This window comes from Dipodomys ordii, unplaced genomic scaffold (assembly GCF_000151885.1).
Source record: "Dipodomys ordii isolate 6190 unplaced genomic scaffold, Dord_2.0 Scaffold44, whole genome shotgun sequence".
NCBI lineage: Eukaryota > Metazoa > Chordata > Mammalia > Rodentia > Heteromyidae > Dipodomys > Dipodomys ordii.
In genome coordinates this window covers 6395327-6413238 of record NW_012267260.1, presented here as the reverse complement: position 1 = coordinate 6413238, position 17912 = coordinate 6395327, and the positions used below count along the sequence as shown (strand labels likewise).

The 17912-nt window shown below is 41.9% G+C and overlaps 1 protein-coding gene across 1 annotated transcript in view; it reads left to right on the top strand.

Annotated features, from left to right (window-relative positions):
* Runx2 (runt-related transcription factor 2) overlaps positions 1-17912 on the top strand; it is a 115056-nt gene that overhangs the window by 50369 nt on the left and 46775 nt on the right. The window contains exon 5 of the mRNA XM_013019082.1: positions 17345-17518. Coding sequence (XP_012874536.1) covers positions 17345-17518 — 174 coding nt within the window. The remainder of the gene's footprint in view (positions 1-17344; positions 17519-17912) is intronic.

Here is a 17912-nt window from a genome sequence, read left to right as displayed (position 1 = left end):
GAGTCTCCTGTTTTTGCCCAAGCCAGTCTGGATCCTGATCCTCCTATTTATACTTCTTACACGGCTGGGATGACAAGTACACACTACTATATACAGCTTAATGGTTGAGATGAGGTCTTGCTAACTTTTTACCCAGGCTAGGTGTGTACCACAATCCTGATCTTAGCTTTGTGAGGAGCTACAATTACAGAGAAAACCTTCTGACATCAAACTCTAGGTAGATAGTGGCTTTCAGAAAGCCCACTGTTGGCATTTTATTTTTGTGATTGTTCTTACCTCTGTCATGACCCTGGCTTTCTTTGCAGGTCTGTCAGTGGACATTACATTATGAGGGATGGAACAGCTCACATTGTGCTGTGGCTCAGGGGCTTTCATCTAACCTGACTGACATAATCTGTAACCTAACCAATAGTCTAACTCATCTTGCCTGCATTCATCTAGGGCCTGTTCAACATTCACTCTTAAATTAACATGTTACCTGCTCTAGGACTTTTGCAATTTTGACATTTTTTTTCCAGCTCTATAGTTGCTGGTCTCTGCTATAATTGTTAGGCTGCCCCAGTGGCAGTGTAATAGATAACATTGTGACCTTGTAGACATACACTTGAATGTAATTTTATTGAGTAAAATAGATCAGGTAATTAAATTAACCCTCTTAATACTACTAAAGTTGGCTTTCAGATTAGTGTGAAAATAATACAAGCTTATGTTGTAAACTGATACATGAAATTATAGACCAGCCTAGAAACTTTGAACTGATAGAAAATAAGTTTATTCCAAAACTTACTGAGGTGACATGTGTTTTGCCAAGGTGCTTTGTAAATGTTTGTGAAATTCAGTAACTCAGTATTTCAGGGTAAAGAAAGAGGTCCAAAAGTTTTCAGGCCCAATTGTCTCCAGTTTCTTTTCAGAGTGCTTTTCTGTGTTTATTAATGAGGATTGGATCTCTATAAATGGTATCACCCATTTGTGTTGGATTCCTGACATAGTTACACTCATAACAGATGGATATTTTTTCTTCTCTCCTCATAAATAGTCTCTGATAGAAAACTGGAGTAAGAGTGCAGAAGGGGAAATTGAGGCGATCTTCTTCGGTTTCTGTATTTCTCTTAAACTCACTGACATGATAAATGACAGCATGGGAAGTGGTCAGATAAACTGTGCCAGGCGTGAAACTCAGGGAGCCCTTGGGGAGGAGCCTTGCTCAGAAGATACACCAGGAGGACGGTTCATTTGAGAGATGTTTGCTGTCACTTTGTTTTCTTGTGCCCTCCCTCATCTCTGATGTTGACTGTGATCTTGGCATCCCCAGTATAATATTTAGACCGGCCCGGTTTTGCTTACCCTACGGCTTGTGTGAGTCACAGGTGCACAGCCACCGTCTTAACCTGTGACTTGACCCAGAAAAGGCTGCCTGCCATGCATTTGGGAGGGCTTTGAGGCCAGGTAAGTTTTCCAAGTTCTTTAAAACAACATGATTGAGGCTCACCTAAGGAGATAGTCGGCACACATCTAATCATTGCTATAAGGATTCTTATAAAAAGATGGTAGACGCGCAGTGAGAGGCCTCAAGCTCCTGAGAGATTAGAGATGCGGTTTGGTAGTCACAAGGTATCCATGCCCACCAGGTCACTTGGGGAAGGGGTATGGAGTGAATGGAAGAGAGTTTTCCTTTTAACTACAGAGGCCAAGTCAACTCTGTAACCTTTGCCCTGGAATACAGAGCTTTCGTGCCAAGCTCCTTTGGGCTCTTGAAGCGGCAGCTGAGCAGATTCAGAATGTTTCAGTGGCTGCTTCCTGTGTGTGGCCTCAGGGGGGACTGCTGCCTGCTCCTGGGAATGCATGATACCACTGAGTATCCTCTTTACTGACCTCCTCCTCCCCCTCCCCCCTCCTCCTCCTCCCCCTCTCTGTTCAATGTGCCTCTTAAAATGCTTTCTTTTACCATCCTCTACTCACTTCCCAAGGGCTCTCATTCACACCATTGGCTCCTTGCTCTGACCACTGAAAACACATCTCCAGCCTCTTCTGAGCTTCACATGTCCCCAGGGCAACTCCACCCGCACAGGGTACACTTTAAACTTAACCCCTAGCACAGCATCTGGAATTCCCAGCCTCTACATCATCCAAATTTCGCTGCCCAAACACAAGCATCTTTCAGCTTTTCTAGTTTTGCGCACCTTGCAGTCTACCTGGTCCACTCAATCAGAAACCTGAGTGGCATCCTCCATTTCCTGTGTTAAATTCTTCTTTGGTGCTATGGACTGTAGTTCTTGTAAGTCTCAGATGCATTCCCTTTTGCTATCATAGCTTTATTTTTTCAGTGTTAGTGTTTGTCTCCTGGCCTGTAATATAAAAATAGTCTTATGTCCCCCACTTCACTCCCTTCTAAATCTATCTTCCTCTATCTGCCCCACCTGTAAACAGCTCACAGTACATCCTTGCTTTAAATACTTCAAGGGTCCCCTGTTATTTTCAGGATGAAGCTCAGACATTGTGGCGTGGTGACAGGGCTTTTAGCATTTGATCTGTCCAACTGTCTTCCACCCACACTCCCATGGCTGAGCGCCAGTCATGACAAATTGCTTCACTCTGTGCTTTCTTATCGCTGGGCCTTCGCACCTGCTGTTCCTTCTGGTTGGAGTGCCTTCTGCAGTTGCTTGACTGAATTCTACTAATTCTTTTAAGTCTTCTGAGCACTGTCTCCTCTGGGAACCTTCTGGACTGTTCTTAGAAATGAAGCATTTACTTTTTGTTTCCCTGGGTTTTCCTCTTGGCTTTTTATTTTATTTTTAAGATTATGCTTGTTTATCATGGCTTATTTGATTGTGTGCTGCATCCCCCTTTAGATTATGCGACTTCTAGTTCAATTTAGTTCATGGCATATAATAAGTGCTTAGGAAATTCTAATTGTCCTGATGACATCCTGTGATGAAGATACCTTGATCCCCATTTGACAGATGAGGAAGTTGAATCGTAGAGTATTTGCCTACAGCCTCACAAGCAAATGAGTAGCAGAATAGGCATGAACCTTCAAGTTCTTCTGTTCTTTGTAGAGTCAGGCACAGCTTTAGTTACAGGCTTCTGTCTTGGTCTTTATTAGGTTCGTGTGTGTGTGTGTGTGTGTGTGTGTGTCCCAGTCCCATGTCTTTTTTACTTTGAAGAAGTTAAAAATGACTCGCCATTGGTGGTGGATCTCACATCTCCTTTCAGTGGCTAGTTCTGTTTCTTACTATCTTACTTATCTTGTCATTTCCCACTATATCATCGTCAGTTCTGTGGGACAGAGTTTCATGGTTGGATCTCAAGGGCTGTTAGAAGGCTTTCCTAATCTATGACGTTGGTTAATTCTTGAGAAGAGCTCATCCTCTGCACAGAACGATGATCACTTCTAAAAACATTCTCAGCAAAAGTCCATGGAACAAACAGGAAGGGAAACAGTCAGATGTGGCATTTGGTTCGTCATTGGCTGCCCCACATTTCCAGATTATTATCTCTTCCAGTGAGTGGTCATAGATTCTTGAGCAGGTGTCACTTTTGAAATGATGAAAAGACATCCAGTTAGGCTGAAGGATGGGCACTTCACGTTGTAAGGAAAGGTGTTTTGTGGGAGAGGGAGGTTGTGAATCAGGTACTATAAAGCAAGTTGAGCTCCGAGAAGAAGAGTATCTCTACTTGTAATGAGACATGGAGATGAAGCTCAGTTGTATATTTCTGTTCCTTTGAATGGACTCTCCTCCAAACATATGCATGCATGTGCATGCTAGCGATAATAAAAAATCATGTTCATCTATATGTATGTGGGGCTAAGGCATACTTTATATATTCCACATGGACAAAAGAGAATTTTGCTATGCTGTCATCACTGATGAAATAGTTCAGCATGAAGCCAACAAACAGAATCCACAACACTTACCACTGTATTTGCTTTTAAAATACAAAAGCAGTTTTAATTTTAATCACTGGGTTTAAAAAATTAACCTGTACCAACCCACTTTTACTGGCTTGACAATAATGTACTTTTCTAATCTGCCATGCCTTGGAAGAAGGGATCAAACTTGCTATCTTTTAACTCCATTTAACCCTACTTTAGATTTCCTTTTATATAACAATAACCTGATCCTCCTCAAAATATTTGGCACCTTTAGTGACAGAGTGGAATGTAAGAGCACTTTAGCCCTCTGACTGAGAATAAATTCCAGTAGTTTTGGAATGAAGAGGTAAACGTTCTCAGTTCCTTAAGCAGAGTTCACAGAAGATAAGAACACTAGGATTAGCTCAGCAGTCTCCCTTCAGTACACACGGCTGAATAAAGCAATTATCTGTCCATCAAGGCTAGTGAATTGCGCAATCGCATTAAGTTAGGCTGGATGGATAGGTGGATAAACGCTATTCCTTCAGAAAAGAGGTGCTGATTTATGAGGTAATCCTTTGAGTTTCACTTGTAAAAATGATTTTATTTTGGAGTTTATATCATGTTACTCTTAGAGCTCAGAGAGTTTTTTTTTTTTTTTGGTGTGTGTTGTTGACTGCATTTTTCAGCTCCTTATCCATCTGAATTTTATTAGGGGGTTATTTCAAAGACATCTCTTGTTTAATCATGTTGAAACAATCTGTTTAAGACCAGTTGTGTGGATATAAACACAATAGCCTTTAATGTAGGAGAAGAGACACCTGACAGACGTTGCACGTAACAGACATCCATCCATTATTGTGTAAGCTGTTTCTTACTCTATTCTTCTGACCTGAGAAGTCAGCCACAGAGCTCAGACCCAGACTGGTATTGGCTGCTGAGTGGACAATGGCATTCTTGTATGTGCTATATTGCTGTCTAGCGAGCATTGCAAGGCAGTGCACAACTGGAGAGGCCTTAGACTAGATTAACACTAAGCACCTTAAATCTGTTTTAATGGCTGTGTTTACATCTCCTTCTTCATTCCTTCAAAAAAAGTAATCAGGTTTCGCAAGTGCTAAGAAAACCACCTCCCTTTTGCCAGCTGGAATAGGTCCAGTTTTAGCAAGAAATCTCCCCCCCCTCCCCCCCAACACACACCTTTTTTTGTCCTGCCTTCTTCTTTTCTTTTTTCTTCTGTGTTCTTCACTGCCATTCAGCACAGCAAGACCAGGCTGTGGGAGCTGGCTGGCTTTTTTCCTTGATTATTAGTTTTTAGCATTTTTTTTCCTTTATAGTAGTGAGAAAACTGAGGATGATATTTTGCAGCTCTAGCAGCAAATGCCATGAGATGAGGTCTTTGCACTTTGTTTTTTAAATTTGGAGAGTAATTTAATTACATACAGTTTACTCAGTCCCCTACAACATCCAACGTTGTATGCGACCACACTATTTCAGCAACTCTAGTAAAATTTCATTAAGATATGATCTCTAACAAGTTACTAGTGAACTTTCACTTCCATAAGTCACCGACTCTGTGTCATTGAATCACCTAACCAATGTGACTACCTTTTCTCGCATCATAAAAACAAGAAACAAACTGAAGCAAATCTGCTCTCAACTTAGACAGAATGTAAGATTTTATAATCTACTAAATCTACAAGCCATCTTTATCTGATATAGAAACGTGTTCCTGAAGCTGAGTCTACTTTTCTGTTTTTCAATCTTGAACACCCTTAGTTTCATAAAATGGTATGTAAAACAACATGAGAAATAAAAAGCAATTAACCAGAGATCCTTTCATTCTTTCTTCTCCTTCTCCCCTTCCCCCCCAGAATAACAGCAATAATTTTTTTATTATTACTTGGATGGATAGATGGATGGATGGGTGGGTGGGTAGATGGATGGGACTCTGGGTAAAAATACATTGAGTTCAGATGTGATGCTATTGAGATTTGGGACCCTGTAACTCGTCAAACTCATTAGTTCCTGGAACAAGTTACCTATGTTTCTATAGACCAGCCATCACAGAAGGGAGTTATTAATCAGAAAGGGAATTATATGAATCTATATAGAATGTAGTATCTGTCTCTATCTATAAGTTCTTTGTACTTTTAAATAAATTCTCTCTCCCCTTACAAAACATATATACAAAACTCACAATAATGAAAGAGAAACTAAGACATACTAAGAGATACTAAGACAATTTAACCAGGACCAAACATGGCAGGACTGTTCATTTGTAGGCTGCTGTCATTGTACTTTTTGTACTCCTTGAAGGATGACACCCCTATCTTTAGCTGGATTGTTGGAAAACAGTGATACCTTCTCAATTATAGAAGCTACCCATTCCATTACTAGAAATGCCTTTAAGGGAACTGTTCATCTCTCCGTGAAGTTTCTGTAATTGTTACTTACACATAGAAGTTGGTATGAGTAAAAGTTAACCAAAGACATTTTTTTGAGACCTAAAACACAGGTTTTATTAAGTTTTTGGATGGAAGCATAGACATATAAAGGTGTTTTATTTATGTCCCAGAAAGTAAAGGTAGAAAAGGCACAAGTTCAAACCCCAGTATTGCCCAAATCAACCAACCAACCAACCCAACACACCACTGTATATATGTGATCAGGACAGTGAACTTTTTGTCACCAGTCTAAACGGATGCCTCTCATTATTAAAAGGAAAGCAAATTCAGCTTCTTATAGTCTTTTATGAACTGGAGTTCCTAGAATATTTCTATGGAGTCTACGGCTTAACTATGTAATTATGTCTTTTGAGTAGATTATATTTTTCTTTCCATAATTCTTTTGTTCCCAAGAGACTGGAAAAGCTTCAGACCTCTCTTGGGATGAAATTGTTCTTCCTCTGTCCTCTCTTGATAAACAGCATCCTTACATGCCTGATGGACACTGCTCAAGGGCTGAAAGGGAGCTCTTGATTGAGATTTTTTTTTCCCTTTAGAAATTGGTTTATCTATTAAGAGAGGTCCTTAGAGAGAAGGCTCATTGTTGAAATGCCATCAGGGAAGAATCCTTTGGAAAGATGGTTTGTTTATGATCTGTGGTCCTCTGTCTCCAGCCACACACTAACATTGCTCCAGGGCTGTCTCCTCTCATGAGCTGTTCTGTGTCTTCATGGCTGTTAATTTCCAGTAGCTCAGAGGGGCTAGCAGCTTTAAACATGAACATAGTTTCTTAGTACATTTCATTATTCTAGTCCAGAAATAGTTTCTGACCTGAACCAGACAGGATACTCTTAGGGGAGAAAAAGACCATGATTCAGCAGCCTTTCCCAGCAAAGATTATAGACTCATCAATTTCACTGTGGGAAATGTTTCCTAATTGCCAGCTTCCCTCCCTCAGCCCCCGCCCCTGCTCTGTCTTTTACTGGACAAAAGGAGAGAGAATTTTTAAGTTTTATCCATGTTCTCATTTGTTAATTCCACAAGGATTTTTATACCCTAGACTCTAAGATTGTGCCAGATATAAAACAAGGCACTCATCATCAAAGAGTTTTTAGTTAAGTCTAGGAAAATGTACAATAGTAAGGCTTGAAATTTTGTACAAATATCGTTTTGTCAACTTATAGTGAGCAAATGTGCACTGAGTGCTTACCTTGCTTAAGTGTCAGCCTGTGTCATGTACCAAAAGCAGCTGCCATTGCTCTCAGCCCCCTGAGGTAAATCAGAGGGAGCACCACAGCCCTTGAGACAGGCGACACCAGAACAATGTGATGATCACACCGAGACCAGGAAGAGATGCTGCTAAATGTGGTTGATGGGAGGAGAGGAGGGGGCAGCTCGAGCAAAGGCACCAGCCCTCTTTGAAGAACGGCGGCTGGACCAGTGTGGGCTGAGCTCAGGCTGGAGTGGTGGCCGTAGGAAACCAGAGTGACCGTGTACTCTGGAACCGGGTTTCCCAGTTTCTTGCTTGCTGGGCTCCATAGGGAGGCAGGGGACTCTCGATTCCACAGACAGTTGAGTGGGTTGGAGCAGGTAAGTAACATGATTGTTAGAATTTGGGGGCAGACAGGACTTGAGAAGTGATGGGAACAAATGCTTTGCTTTTGGTAGGTGAAGAAACTTAAGTCCCAGAGTTCCATTGACTTCCTTCCTGTGGACCTCGGACTAGCTGGTGTCCTCTCAGATCTCTCAAGACTGCTGCTGCTCTGATGTGTGTGCCACAGGCCAGGGCTTACGAGTGGCTGTGACGGGGATGGAAAGCTGGGGTCCATTCCTGGAGGCGGCCGGGGACGGGCTCGAGTGGCCGATGTGGGCTAGGAAAGGTGGTGGCAAAGGCAGCTAAACTAAATTTGGCATCTAGGAGGCCAGACAGTGGTGATGTAAAGAAGGAAATCAGAGGCAAGGCTGGTGGGGAGTGTTCATGGTGGGGGAAGGGTCATGGTACTTCACTGAACAGCTCGAAACTCTAGATACGGGATTTTTAGATGCTGGAGAACCATCGGTGAAATGTACTCATCTGGATGTACATAAAGGAGAGTTTCACTTTTGTTCATCGTATTTTCATTCTTCATCTATGTGTAGAAATGCAGAAAATCAAGGTTTTAAATTCAGAGCCTCAGTAGTATTTGGATGGCCGCTCCGCGTGGCTTTGGAAGAACTTACACTGAGTTTGTGTAATCTCCCTGTTACATTGCTTCACTGGCAGTCATCGGCTAAACTACCTAAGCTACACCAGAGTTCCTTCTCAGTAGTGGAATTCCAAGTATCCCTTTTGGAATTGCTAGAAGCAAGGGATAGAAGCATGGTGTGTGTGTGTGTGTGTGTGTGTGTGTGTGTGTGCGTGCGTGCGTGCGTGCATGGTGTGTGTGTGTGTGTGCGTGCATGGTGTGTGTGTGTGTGCGTGCATGGTGTGTGTGTGTGTGCGTGCGTGCGTGCATGGTGTGTGTGTGTGTGTGCGTGCATGGTGTGTGTGTGTGTGCGTGCATATGGTGTGTGTGTGTGTGTGTGTGTGCGTGCATGGTGTGTGTGTGTGTGTGTGCGTGCATGGTGTGTGTGTGTGTGTGTGTGCGTGCATGGTGTGTGTGTGTGTGTGTGTGTGTGTGCGTGCATGGTGTGTGTGTGTGTGTACTGGGGTTTAAGCTCAGGGCCTGGTGGCTCCCTTAGCATTTTCTGCTCAAGGCTAGTGCTCTCCCCCTTGAGCCACAGCTCTACTTCTGGATTTTTGGTGGTGTTAGAGATAAGAGTCTCAAAACTTTCCTGCCTGGGCTGGCTTTGAACTGTGCTGCTCATATCTCAGCCTCCTGCATAGTTAGGATTACAGGCGTGTACTTCCTGCATCTAGTTGACAATATAAAAATTACCCCCCCACACACACACTTTTTAAAAATGTGTGTGAATGCCACTTCTGAGGCTTGAACTCAAGGCCTGGGTGCTGTCCCTGAGCTTTTTCTTTGAGACTGTTGCTCTACCACTTGAGCCACAGCTCCACTTCTGGATTTTTTTTAATGTATGTGGTTAATTAGAGATAAGAGTCTCATGGATGTTTCTGCCTGGGCTGGATTTGACCCACGAACCTCAGATCTCAGCCTCCTGAGCAGCTAGGACTACAAGTGTAAGCCACTGGTGCCCAGAGACAATAAATACCTTGTGAGACAGTTGAGGCTATAAAATTAATCTAGCTACTCTATAACTCCTTTCTTCCATCTCCGTTCCTTGTGCTACCATCAAGATAGAAAGATTAGAACCAAAGGACCACATTAGTTTTTCTAGAAGTGCTGTGGAATAGCAACTGTGTGGACAGGTAATAAATTTACTCTGAAATAGGACAAATTTGATGCAAATCCTCTCCTCTTCTTCTTTTTTTATCTAAGGGTGACGGTCTCAGCATTCTTAGACTGCTAGGTCTTGTGGTTTCAGCCCTGGAATACTGGACCAGATTTCAACCTATCATGTACTTGGTGACAGTAAAATTAGCGAGTACCTCCCCAACATCTTCTCTTTTCCAGAGATGCCTGAAAGCGTAGCAGAGGAGGCTTGTGGGCTGACAAATACTATTTTATAGGCCAAGAGATCTGTTGTTAAAGGGAAGATTCCCCTATGTATTGCTTAGCTGAAAAGAGTTAGCGTATCTACTTAGAGATATTGAGCGATTTAGATTAGCATTGTATATATATATGCACATAATACATATGTATTTATATATATGTATGTTTGGGGTCATGTGGTCTCACAAGCTATTTATTATCGTGCTTCTGCCATGTGCCTTCTAGTTCACTTTCCTCCCTCCATCTCTGCTTATTAGAGTCTTCTGACCTTCAAGGGTGGGCAGATGGTCTCAGTCAGCATTTCCTTTTTCCTTTTTATCAAAATCAATCCTCTGTACTTACAACATTTTAATTAATTACTTTTTGCAGATATAAGAGTTCATCTTAGGTAAACAATCTAGGATTATAAATATCTGCATCTGTTTTACTTATTATCAATGAAAGTATTCATATTTTCTTAGTTTTAAGAGGCATTTCCATTTACCAAAGCAATTTATGAATGTGATGCATACCGATCACTATCACCCCTTTTAACGTGCTCACCCACCCCTCCTGACCCATCCATCCCTTTACTTTTCTTACTTGCATAGTGTGTACATTGAAGCTTTAACTGCATTCCTCCCTTTTGCCTCTTTATCCATCTGCTCCGCCCCCTTTGGTTCCTCACCCCACTTTATTTTTTATTTTTCCTTTTTTATTATGATCTTAAAGTAGTTGTAGGAAGGAGTGGCTATTTAAGAAAGCAGCTTATGATTACAGTGCATCTTTATCAAGGATGATATAGTGCATCCTTTATGACCAAATTCCAAGAATACATGACAATAGAGATGATGTTTTATACAACCCCATTTATCCATGATCTTATTCTTTTTTCATGTTTGTTTCATCTCTTACTTTGCTGCGGTATTTTGAAGCAAATAGACACTGGGACATGGAACTCACACGTGTCACTCCTTTTAAAAGTTCAAGACCCTTTTCTTTCAGAATCACAGAAAGCAGCACTTCCTAAACATTTGAGGTAGTACAGGTAGTACATTTGAGCCACGCATTTTCATCACTGCGCACCACCCCACAGCCTTTTGTTTTATCTACTGGCAGGCCTTTTCCTCCCCTTGACTGTGAATGTCACCAGGGAAAGAACATTAACTTAGTGTGTTTTTCTATCGAAGGCAAGCGAGAGGCACATGTGTCGTGTAGATATCTAATGCACACTTAGCTGTTCAAACTGGTCTTAATTGTGCACATGGTATACTGATGGTATACTTAACAAATCAACTCTTGATTACAGATATATCTTTAAACTCAATTTTATTCAAAAAGGAACTTTATGATGGTCCGTGTACAAGTAGATACTTAAGACAACAAGTGAGTGTTTAAATATCAATTTTAAATAATACCATAGAAAGATGAGCTGCCCAGCGTCCTGCCCTAGTAATCAGCAACAGAGGGCTCTTCAGCCACATGAGTTTGGAGCAGATATAATATGCCATAACATACATAGACCATACATTTGTGAGAAATACTTCATTTTGTATTTTCTGGTATGCGCTAGAAGTGGGGCTTGACCTCAGGGTCTCCAGGCTCAGTTTTTTTGCTCACAGTTGTCTCTCTACCACTTGAGCCATGTCTCTAGCTTAGGCTTTTTTTCCTGGTTAACTAGAGTTGGAATCTCATAGACTTTGCTGCCCAGGCTGACCTTAAACCACCATCCTCAGGCCTCAGCCTCCCAAGTAGCTGGGATTATAGCACTCATCTCCAAGCAAATTCGGCAATTGGGAATATAGTAGTTCTGGAGTGTGTGTGTGTGTGTGTGTGTGTGTGTAATAGGGGGCACATTGCTCTCCAAAGTTGTTGAATGTTTTTAAATCAATTATAAAAATGAGCAAAATGAGTCACATTGCAGAGACAAGTCTCTTTCCACAGTTCACAGACCATGTTTTTTGTCTCTACGTCTGATTTTTGAAAACCCCAGTTACAATAGCAATATTACTCAGTTCTGTGGTGTGGAAGGATCAATGAGTGATTAGCCTAGGGTATTGTTCACGGGCTCAGCAGTTCCTCATGTGTCTGTTCTTGGAGGATGTGTGAATGCTGTGACCTTTCGCCATTGCTTTCTTCTTGTTTCCCTGAATTTATTGCAACAAAAGTCATATTCACCCGAACACATTTAGCTTTTGAAAGAAATCTTTTCTGAAAACGACTTCTTTCTTTTCCATTTCGAATTTATTTTTGGTCATGATTTCCCTGAATGATTTCTGCTGCGTGGCTGTGCTCTAAAATAAGCTGGTTGGTTGGCAGTGAGAGAGAAAGAGTGTTGGATGAGCAGCAGAAGAGCCAGCGCTCCAGTCTTGCCATTAAGTAGGTATCTCTGGGGGAAGTCATCCTGTCTTAGGAACTCAAGGTCCTCATCCCTAAAAGAAATACTTAGTCCTGAAGTTTAGAGTCTCAGTTATATCTATTGTCCTTTTTGTTCTGATTCTAAGTGACTTTCAGACCTGCTTAAGAATTGTTGTGGGAGAAAATGGAGTGTCTGAGAAAGCAAAAACTTTCTCTTTCACTTGAAGAGACAGATGCCTTTTGGTTTAGTTTCATAGAAAGCATTAAAGAAAGATGTTGCCTACTGGCTTCACAAAAGTGCCATGTAAGGAGTGTTTTGTTGGGAAAATGTAATATTATATCCTGGTTCCCTCATTTTTCCCCTCAGCCAAGAGATTTATCTGAAAGAGGAGGAGAACCATTCACTCATGCATTTATGCAGCCATTGTATACATTTTTATTGAATGGCTACTTATGGCAGGTACTGAAGTAGATTGTGAGTCTGTAACTCTCTTTTACAGTCTTCTGGGAGAAACGAAATAGATGAGATAATTACAGATGGAAACTGCCATGAAGGAAGTAAAGAATAGCTGTGCTCCACAGGGTAGGCGCCTACTCTGGCTAGATCTGAGAGCCAAAAAGGAGTGGACCATGCAAAGAATCAAGGGGAGAACATTGTAGGAATATGAAAAGGTTCTTAAGTGGGAAACTTCAGAGGAGACTGTACTAAATGCTCAGAGAGAGAGAGACAGAGACAGAGAGAGAGACAGAGAGGGAGAGGGAGAGGGAGAAAGAGGCTTTTGCACTAGGGTTGTGCCCAGAGAAATGGAAAGAATGGGATCCATTTGTGATAACACAGAAGTGACAAAACTTGGTAATGAATTGAACATGGAGATTAGGGGCAAATCAGGGGAAGAGTCTACATATTCAGCTTCAGGCCATTGGCTGTCTGTACCATTTACTGATCTGGAGGGCTGTTTGAGAGTACTAAGGTATTTCGGAGAGAATGAATTGTGCTTTGAGTATACGACATGCCTTTGAGCATCCCAGCAGGAGTGCCAGGTGGGATGTAGGACACACCCCGGCACTTAGGACAGGAGTCTGGGCTCCACACAGACGGGGAAGTCATCGGTGTGACTAGGTAGCATTTATGATGGGACTGGGCAGTGCTTTTCAGCCCTTTGCTGTACATGAGATCAGATGTTGAACTTTAATAAGAAAACTTTTCCCCAGGCCCACCCCTTAGAAGTTGTTCTGATTTAATTGTTCCCATGTGGGGCTTGGGCATCCATAGTTTTCAAAGCTCCCCAGGAGAAGTTTTTTTTTTTTTAATACCATCTGAAAAGATCACTGCTAGAAGAAGAAAGCTCTGCTAGAGAAGATAATCTCAGCCTGAGCTTTTACATAGAATCTCAACGGGTAACACAGGTTTCCCTACCTTCTTTTTATCTTTATTCCTTTCTCCTTGGCCTTGTGAATGAGATCTGCGTCTCCTACCACAGGGTAGCGTACTTTGGCCTTGGTTGAAGTCATTGTTTCCTTTTTTTTTTCTTAATTTCTGAAGAGTTTGCTTAGGTATTGAGGATTTCAGTACGTCTTTTTCCAACCTATCATTTAAGTCTACCCTGATGTGGTTTAGTGGTAGCAGGTATTTGTCGTGGTTGAAAGATGAAGAACCTGTTTGGCTTTCGCTTTGCATTGCATTGCAAGAGTTTTATTGTGGTTTCCCGTGGTTGCTACGACAAAGTAGATATCTCCAGGAAGAGTGTATATATTTTTATGTATTGGTATCCAGGTAGATGTTTCTTGAATTATTCTAGATACTTGGTAGCTTTCTTTGAAGATAATTCCTGAAAGCTCATTGAACCATTTTATATTTCACCTCTTAAAATTTTCCCTTCACAATGACATTTCAAGTCTTTCATGTTGGTTTGTTTATTTCTGTGTTAACCTCTTTATTTTTGGCTAGTCCTGGGGCTTGAACTCGGAGCCTTATGCTCTTGCTTGGCTTTTCCACTCAAGGCTGGCACTGTACCACCTGAGTCACACCTCCAGGTGTGGCTTTTTGCTGGTTAATTGGAAAATGTCTTTTAGATTTGTCTGCCCAGGCTGGCTTTGAACCTTGAGCTCGCACCTGAGACCTCTGACTTAACTAAGACCTAACTAACTAAGGTTACAGGTGTGAGCCACCAGCAGCTGGCCCCAGGCCCTTTATTCTTGTCTACAACTTCCTATCACTGCCTAAAGCCCTAGGCTCAGAATAAATAGAAATTGTACCCCCACTTTCCCCCACCGAGCTCTCATCTCTTGCAGTCTTCATGAAAACCTAATGAAAAGGCTATGGAAGGCAGAGGCAAAGCCTATTAAATTTTCTTATGACCCCTGCCCCACATAAAGTCCCAGTGTACAAGAGAACCAGGAACATGTGGCCTTCTCTTAGCCTTAGGGGAATCTGCCATTCCCCAAATATGACCTATTAAAAACTGACTCCTAGGGACAATTCCATATGATTTCTTGTTAATGTTTACAGCTGAATCAACACCCACCAATATTGTGTGTGTGTGTGTGTGTGTGTGTGTGTGTGTGTGTGTGTGTGTGTGTGTGTGTGTACCAGCCCTATGGCTCTGTTACAAAGTCTGTATAATCCTCTAATTGTGAAACTAGTTAGACCCAGCAAGATGTATTGATAGAATTTTGGCAAGTTAGGCTAGAGCCATTTTTTTATGGAAACGGATGAGTTGTTATCTTTGTAATTGAATCCATGCTACTATGCATAGTCTGTTGAAAATCAGCCTGGGTACCTCACTGGGCTCAGTGCTTAGCTATCTCACTGTATGATCTGGATATTTTTCAGCTATCGATAGCAGCTTGGAGAGGAAGGTAAAGCACCAACATTGATGATGCCTCATGATGAATAGAGAGTCCAGTCAACGGGGACTCGGGTTGTGTGGTAACACAAGCCCCAGTGGGTCAGTTACTGAGGAGCAGAGGACACGGGTCCTGCCTTCACAGGCCTTAGTTACTTCATCCATGAACACCTACCTTACTAGCAGGGGTCCAAGGGCTGTTTTGAGTCTTAGGGGGTCTAAAATCCATTTGCTATTTAGATAAGCATAAATTATGGGGAAAATAACCATAAATGAACAATAAATTTCCTTAGATTTTCCTGGTCATTTTTCTGCTGGTGACAGCCCCCTCTGTACAGCAGATGCCCCAAGACTGCTCTGGCAGGACACAGGGTGATGGGTAGTTTCAGTTAATGGGCCCGTCGGAACATGTTTGGCCGTGGAGACGGCTCCGCTCCTATTACCAAGCCTTGGCTTCCTATCTGTTTTCTTTGGGCTGGGGAGGCAATGAAAAAGGAGACAGGAAAATACATTTTGGGGCAAATAAAATAAGGAATTTGTCTTCTGAAGACAGTTTCTAGTTGGGAAATTCTAATGTTCGACTTAACCCCATCCTGATGTGTTGCTCTTGTCCCGTATGATGTGGAAGGCATGGTGCTGAGTTCTCACAGGGCAGTGACGAATTTACATTCTCCAAAGCTTTTAATAATCCTTATACAACGTTTTGGTCTTTTATGATTCATAACTCTGATTCCCTTAGGATTTTTTTTTTCTGGAGTGCTAATACTTAATGTATTCATCATCTCCATGACTCTTGAATCAGTTCTAGTCTCTTAAACGTTTTTACTGAATTCTTGGAGCCAGGCCCCAGGACCCCATTGGTAGAGAATGTAGAAGAGGAGGTACCCCAGTATATTTCTGATTGTGTTTAGACACCACACCTGCTCATCACAGCCTGTGCTACCCAGACACTCTTCTACCTTTCACTCAGAGCTAGAAGCTTTCCTGTGATTGCACCAGATACTATAATATTCCTTTGTCAAGAATGATTTAGTGCTGGGTGCCCTTGGCTCATGCCCATTATTCCAGCTACTCCGGTGGCTGAGAGCTCAATATTGTGATTTGAAACCTAGGGAGAAAAGTATGTGAGACTCTTATCTCCAGGTAACCACCAAAAAACTGGAAATAGAGCTCTGACTCAAGTCATAGAGGGGTAACCTGGAGCAAAAAAGCTGAGATAGTGCCACCCCAAGATCAAATTCTAGTAGACAGACAGACAGACAGACAGACAGACAGACAGACAGACAGACACACACACACACACACATACACACACACACACACACACACACAATGATTCGGTGATTTTTAAAAAGTCTGAGTACCTGGAGTATATTTTCATGTGCACATTTCTTTATTATGCAGAATATTCTTGGGTTTAGATTTGAAGGAATTGAAAGATTTAAAAAAATGCATTGTTCTCACAAACTGACCTGTTGAATTGAAACCTTTTCTTGGTATGACTACTTAAAGATAATTAAAAGAATAATGAATTGGCACATATTTTCCCCAAAGAGTAATTTTCAATTTCTTGTATCAAATAATAGTAGTAGAGTTAACTTAAAAGAAAAATAGACATTCTCTGTGATTTAATAGAGCTTATTGTTGCTTTGGGGCTTTGGCCTATCACAAAATCTCCGTATTACTTTTAAGAATTTGAGCTTTCTTGCTTACGTATCTCTTAAACAAAACATGGGTTTTCATTTTTCAGAACAGGGGTAGTTGTAATATGGAAACAGAAAAGTCAATGTCCCTAGGATCCTCATGGAAATTTCTCTTTGGAAAGAGTGTTTGCCTCTGCCCCAACTTTATGGCAGTGTGTCTACCACCCACGGGCTCTGAGCTCTCATAGATGGAGGTTCTCCATCTTGAAACATGCAAACCTGGCCCAGGCACACTCTCTCTGCCCTCCTCCTAGGAGAGGGCTTTGTGGAGGCACCCCATGCAAACCTCTTACACTCTTGACTCCAAGTCCCCTCCGGAACATTCCACTCTCCACTGAAAGAAAAGAACAAGGAAAGCTTGCTGCTAGATAATGCTTATGAGGCATTATTGTGATTATTACTATTATAGTATAAAGGGAGGCATTATTATAGACGCTTCGTTATAAATATCTGTATTGATAATCCCTTGGCTTAAACCACGAAGTATGTATCTATTTAGCATGGTCAATTGTTCAGCTAATTAATATGCTTTTATTTTATGATTTGCTATTTCCAGGGCACAGACAGAAGCTTGATGACTCTAAACCTAGTTTGTTCTCTGACCGCCTCAGTGATTTAGGGCGCATTCCTCATCCCAGTATGAGAGTAGGTGTCCCGCCTCAGAACCCACGGCCCTCCCTGAACTCTGCACCAAGTCCTTTTAATCCACAAGGACAGAGTCAGATTACAGGTAAGACAGACTCCTAGGTTTCACTTGCAGACTCTGGCAGGCCTGGGGGTGAGGGGGTTACGAGAGCAACTGTGTTCACTTCAAAAGCTCTGGAGCTGCTAAATGGCTTGTTGTGAGCCTTGGAGGTACTGATTTCTCTGATATTCAGTAACTACGGGCTTACCTCTTCTTGGGGGTGGGGAGGGCAGTGGGTGGTGGAAATTTCTATGGATGCTGTACTTTGCAGCCTGTATCAGCCTGCACACTGGGGGTTGGTAAGAACTTACTCTCTGGGAGAATGTTTGTTAAAGTTTCTATATTGTATCCAGGTGGTGTAGGGATAACATCACACCCTCAATATTAGGAGATTAGTGTTACTGACTTCAATTTGGGCTTACATTTCTTCTTACATGTC